The sequence below is a fragment of the Peromyscus eremicus genome, chromosome 6 (assembly GCF_949786415.1).
Source record: "Peromyscus eremicus chromosome 6, PerEre_H2_v1, whole genome shotgun sequence".
Classification (NCBI taxonomy): domain Eukaryota; kingdom Metazoa; phylum Chordata; class Mammalia; order Rodentia; family Cricetidae; genus Peromyscus; species Peromyscus eremicus.
Genome location: NC_081421.1, coordinates 77,041,975 through 77,046,976, shown reverse-complemented (window position 1 = coordinate 77,046,976; position 5,002 = coordinate 77,041,975). Strand labels below are relative to the sequence as shown.

General features: G+C 50.3%; 1 protein-coding gene across 1 annotated transcript; it reads left to right on the top strand.

Moving 5' to 3' along the window:
- The first annotated feature begins 1,678 nt into the window (after positions 1-1,678).
- Olfml3 (olfactomedin like 3) lies at positions 1,679-4,257 on the top strand. The gene is made up of 3 exons (XM_059264935.1): positions 1,679-1,848; positions 2,459-2,744; positions 3,007-4,257. Exons 1-3 carry the CDS (start codon positions 1,696-1,698, stop codon positions 3,825-3,827), a joined length of 1,260 nt encoding a protein of 419 aa, XP_059120918.1. The 5' UTR covers positions 1,679-1,695; the 3' UTR covers positions 3,828-4,257.
- The last annotated feature ends 745 nt before the right edge of the window (positions 4,258-5,002 follow it).

Sequence of the window (5,002 nt, the reverse complement as noted above, 5' to 3'; positions counted from 1 at the left end):
CAACCTGGGCCTTGAGAGATGGCTCCATGGTAAAGCATTTGCTGCTCTTATGGAGGATCTGGGTTCAATTCCCAGCACCCACATCAGATGCCTCACAATTAATTAAACTCCAGCTGCAGGAGTTCTGCCCTACATACACACCCACACAGATACATAAAGAAATCTTTAAAAACAAAGAGACCCTCTGATCAAATTTCTCTTGATTCCAAAGTGAACAAAACAGGAATTTTCTCTTGAAACGAAACAGGAATTTGTCTAGATTAATCACTGCAGGTCCCTGAGTAAATGATGTTTATTTGACTTCTTGTAAGGTATATTCCTGCCTAACTTTACAGTGGTCAGTTAATTTACTTTGGACTAATTTGCAGTTGTACCTGGGTAGAAATGAGAAACACTGGGGCTGGAGAAGCGGTTTAGCTGTTAAGAGTGTGGACTGCTCTTGCAGAGGACAGGAGTTCAGTTCTCAGCAATCATGTCTGGCAGCTCACAATCTCCTCTAACTCAGTGCTCACAACCTCCTATAATTCAGCTCTGGAAGATCTGATGCCTTCCTCTGGTCTCCACGGGTACTTGTATCACGTGCACATACCTATATACAGCCATACAAAAGTATACATAACTTGAAAAATAATAAAAAAGAAACGAGAAGTACTTTATTAAAAAAAAAAAAAAAACCCTACTGAACCCTAACCAAGAGAAATGACTAATAGTCTGTTCTCTCCCAGTAATAGGAAGGTCAGAATATATTTGTTTTGTTTTAGACTACATTGTATGTATTTTTTCAGGTTCCCCTAAATCTGTGAATGTAAATGAGCTTGTCTCTGATGCACCCTCCTGTTTTGGCAAGGGAATACCTGGAAAGCTATGTTAAATAGCTCTCAGGTTCTAATTTAAGTCAGCTAGTTTAAAATAACAACAAAACAAACACAAAAAACACCACAACCAAAAGCACTTCTCAACAACCTCGGGTTTTATTGTTGAATTTTATCTTATATATTTCTTTCCTTGGGCTAAGTCAGAGATTTGGTACTCTAGAGGGAGCCCTGTATTTTGAAGAAAACCCTACAAATTCAACCCATTTGGCTTGCTTGGGTAGAGTTTTTTCACACGAGGTGAAGCCTTACTCTTGATTTCTCTATTTGTTATGAAAGATGGCCCCAGGTGCTCAGCGCAAGGTGGCGCCAATGAGCTGTAGAAATTTGACTTCACTTTGGCCCGCAACCCCCACCCCCTCAAACCTCATCTCCTGTGTTTCTGGCTTCACTGAGCAGGGCAGAAAATCCATTCTGTTATTGCTGGAGAAGGGAAGGATTAATGAAGGGTGTCGGGTTCTTCCTAAGTCAGCACTGGAAGCCCTCCTAAAACGAATGGAGTTTGCAGAGTGCCCCCGGGGTCTCGGCTTCCTGCCGCTTCCTCTCTTCAAGCCCTGTGTGACTGTCCAGAAGGCCTTTAGATTGCCATCCCTTCCCTATCCCAAGGAGCTTACAAACCTAAGCTGCTGGTGGTTAAGGCTTCTGGCGACTGTGCAAAGGGGCCATCTGTGTTTGATCAATCCAGGCGGGAAGGAGGGGGTGGGGGTTGTAAAGAGACTGAAAGCATTCCAGAGTAGTGAGAGACACCCAGAGATCAGAAAGAGGAGGCGCCGCCCCCACCCCGCCTCCAAAGCTAACGGGCTGGAGGGAAAGAGGCCGCCGAATGCACACTCCTCCTCTGGCCCTACTTAAGGCTGCCATGGGGCCCAGTGCTCCTCTGCTCTTCTTCTTCTTCTTCTTGTCATGGACGGGACCCCTTCAGGGACAGCAGCACCACCTTGTGGAGTACATGGAACGCCGACTAGCTGCCTTAGAGGTGAGGGATTCGTTTCTCTTCTAGCCTAGACAGGAGTGATTCCACATCTGTCGGTGCCACTGGTTGTCAGGGTTCTGGGAGTGACAAGATCGGGCTCCGTTAAGAGGCTGCAGGAAAGTACACAGCTTAGTGACCAGGAGCCTCCTAATTACAGACGACTACAGATTTCCCCATCATCAAACAATTGCACTCAAATAAACCCAACAGTTTCCCCTCGGGATTATGAAAGTCAGAATCGAGCTGTATCTCAGAACTAGCTGGCTATAGTGTTAAAGTTTCCCAGGTAATCTGCCTGCAACTCCCTGTCCCGTCTCTTCCGGGTACCCCGTGTCTACCCCCTTTCAAACAGCTCAAAGTCTGTAGCATCTTGATTTCCTGGAGGCTCAGAACACTGATAGCACAGGCTGAAGCACTCTTATTTAGGTGAATTAAGCCAGGTTCCTTGGATGGGTAGCGCCTGACAACTAGTCTCTGCTGTGGGAGCAGCAGGGGCTGTTGGAGCCTAGCTGAGTTTGCTTCTTTTCCCGGTCCTGACTCCCTGGTTGGGCCTCCGCTTGCCTGGGAATTATAACCCAGCAGCCCGCCCTCCCCGACTCCCCCATCCCTTCAGGAACGGCTGGCCCAGTGCCAGGACCAGAGTAGCCGGCATGCTGCTGAGCTGCGGGACTTCAAGAACAAGATGCTGCCTCTACTGGAGGTGGCAGAGAAGGAGCGAGAAGCACTCAGAACCGAGGCAGACACCATCTCAGGAAGAGTGGACCGTCTTGAACGGGAAGTGGACTATCTGGAGACCCAGAACCCAGCTTTGCCCTGTGTGGAGCTGGATGAGAAGGTGACCGGAGGCCCTGGGACCAAAGGCAAGGGCCGAAGAAATGAGAAGTATGATATGGTGACAGGTAAGTGATCTCAAAGAGGCCCAAACAGTCTCAGAACTCCTCTTCCCTGCTTCTCTTCTCCTTGTCCATAGCCACCATGGTTCTATCTTCCAGAATACGTTTGGAGGAAACCCTTAATGACAAGTCCATAAAGAGTTTCTAGAGGCCCACGCCGTATTGGTGCCCCCACCTCTTAACCCTCCATGAACCCTGGGGAGTTCCTGCTATAAGATGTCTAACTCTTGGGTCTATATTCTCCTGTGTTTCTCCTCTTCTCCACCAGACTGTGGCTACACAATCTCTCAGGTGAGGTCAATGAAGATCCTGAAGCGGTTTGGCGGCCCCTCTGGTCTATGGACCAAGGACCCACTGGGGCCAGCAGAGAAGATCTACGTGTTAGACGGCACACAGAACGACACAGCTTTCGTCTTCCCAAGGCTGCGCGACTTCACCCTTGCCATGGCGGCCCGGAAAGCTTCCCGAGTTCGGGTGCCCTTCCCCTGGGTAGGCACAGGGCAGCTGGTGTATGGTGGCTTCCTGTATTATGCTCGAAGGCCTCCTGGAGGGCCTGGAGGGGGTGGTGAACTGGAGAATACTCTTCAGCTGATCAAATTTCACCTGGCAAACAGAACTGTGGTGGACAGCTCAGTGTTCCCTGCAGAGAAGTTGATACCCCCCTACGGGCTGACAGTAGACACGTATATTGACCTGGCAGCTGATGAGGAGGGCCTTTGGGCTGTCTATGCCACTCGGGACGATGACAGGCATTTGTGTCTAGCCAAGTTAGATCCGCAAACACTTGACACAGAGCAGCAGTGGGACACGCCGTGTCCCAGAGAGAATGCAGAGGCTGCCTTTGTCATCTGTGGAACCCTGTACGTTGTCTACAACACCCGCCCTGCCAGCCGGGCCCGTATTCAGTGTTCCTTTGATGCCAGCGGTACGCTGACCCCCGAACGGGCAGCACTCTCTTATTTTCCACGACGATATGGTGCCCATGCCAGCCTTCGCTATAACCCCCGTGAGCGCCAGCTGTATGCCTGGGATGATGGCTACCAGATTGTCTACAAGCTGGAGATGAGGAAGAAGGAGGAGGAAATGTAAGCAGCTGGTGCTTCTGATTCTCTTATCTCCACACATTTATATTCTTGTTAGATCTGTTGTTCATTCTTCAAATGGAGGCCAGTGGTGGCTCATAGCCCCTCATTTTTAAACAACCACCACCAAATCCTCATAGCCCCTTTGTTTTATGCAGAACTCCAGATCTTGAGTAACCTTTTAGAACTAAAACAGCAAACACCCTAAATCTTCACCCCTGCTCTCTCTCCTGCTCTGTGTCCACAAATTTTAGTCCCAAACCCAGAGCCCTGACCTTTGGATAGGGTCAACCCCAGACAGCAGTATGACCCAAAGGAGAGAAGAACTCACAGAGACAACTCTGTCCTCCTTCATTCGCCCCTCCAACGTGGGGAAGAGTGGGGCTTTCCCCACATCACTTTGTATGGCAACATTTTGCATTAAAAGGAAAACCCGCCATTCCTCTCCTGTGTGTGTTTGGGGTAGCCCTCAGATCAGAGTTCCGTGGCTGCTTTCTCCTCCTGCCATGTTAGGGATTGCCTGGGCTCCCCTCACCCCCTCTGGAATTTCTCTAGTTACACATTTTACTGTGGGGCGCTTTAGAAGGTTGGACAAAAGGCCTCCCCCTCCACGCCCACGGCACTCCACAGCAACCTCAGAGAACCACCAATGGCAGAGAGCCTCTGACGGCTGGACACTGGAGCCCAGGGGCAGGGCTTCCAGCTCCAGCTCCTGGTGGACTTTGAACCAGAAAGTGGATCTTACTGGCTTTGAAGTCTAGTGTAGAAACCAGCACGGCATACAAGTGTGTCTAGTCTCACCTCTGAAGTGAGATTCTGTCTCTGAGCTCAAGTCCCCACTCCCTTCTCCAGCACTGGCTCTTCCCGGGTCTGGGTTGCGCAATCCTGGGTCTGAAACGCTCTGATTTTTCTGCTGCCACAGCGTCTGCGGTTTGGACAAGGAGGAGGGCCAGTGACCATCCCAGATGTCGGTCTCACCAGTTTCCCAACATATACCCCTCCTCTCCACCCTCATCCGCCCACCACCCTCCTACCCCAGTCCTGGAAGCCGACTGAAGTCTGCCCTGGAGTCCTGCAAACTTAACCCCTGCTGGTCAATCCCCTAACCTCGCACACCAGATTGCAGGGGGCAATCCAGAAGGCAGAAAGGACTGGAGGAGCCAGGCTTTGGACTCTAGTCTC

Coding starts and splice junctions, on each gene's coding strand:
- Olfml3 (XM_059264935.1), top strand. CDS start 1,696: ATGCACACTCCTCCTCTGGCCCTACTTAAGGCTGCCATGGGGCCCAGT. Junction 1,849..2,458: donor GCCGACTAGCTGCCTTAGAG/GTGAGGGATTCG, acceptor CCATCCCTTCAG/GAACGGCTGGCCCAGTGCCA. Junction 2,745..3,006: donor GAAGTATGATATGGTGACAG/GTAAGTGATCTC, acceptor CTTCTCCACCAG/ACTGTGGCTACACAATCTCT.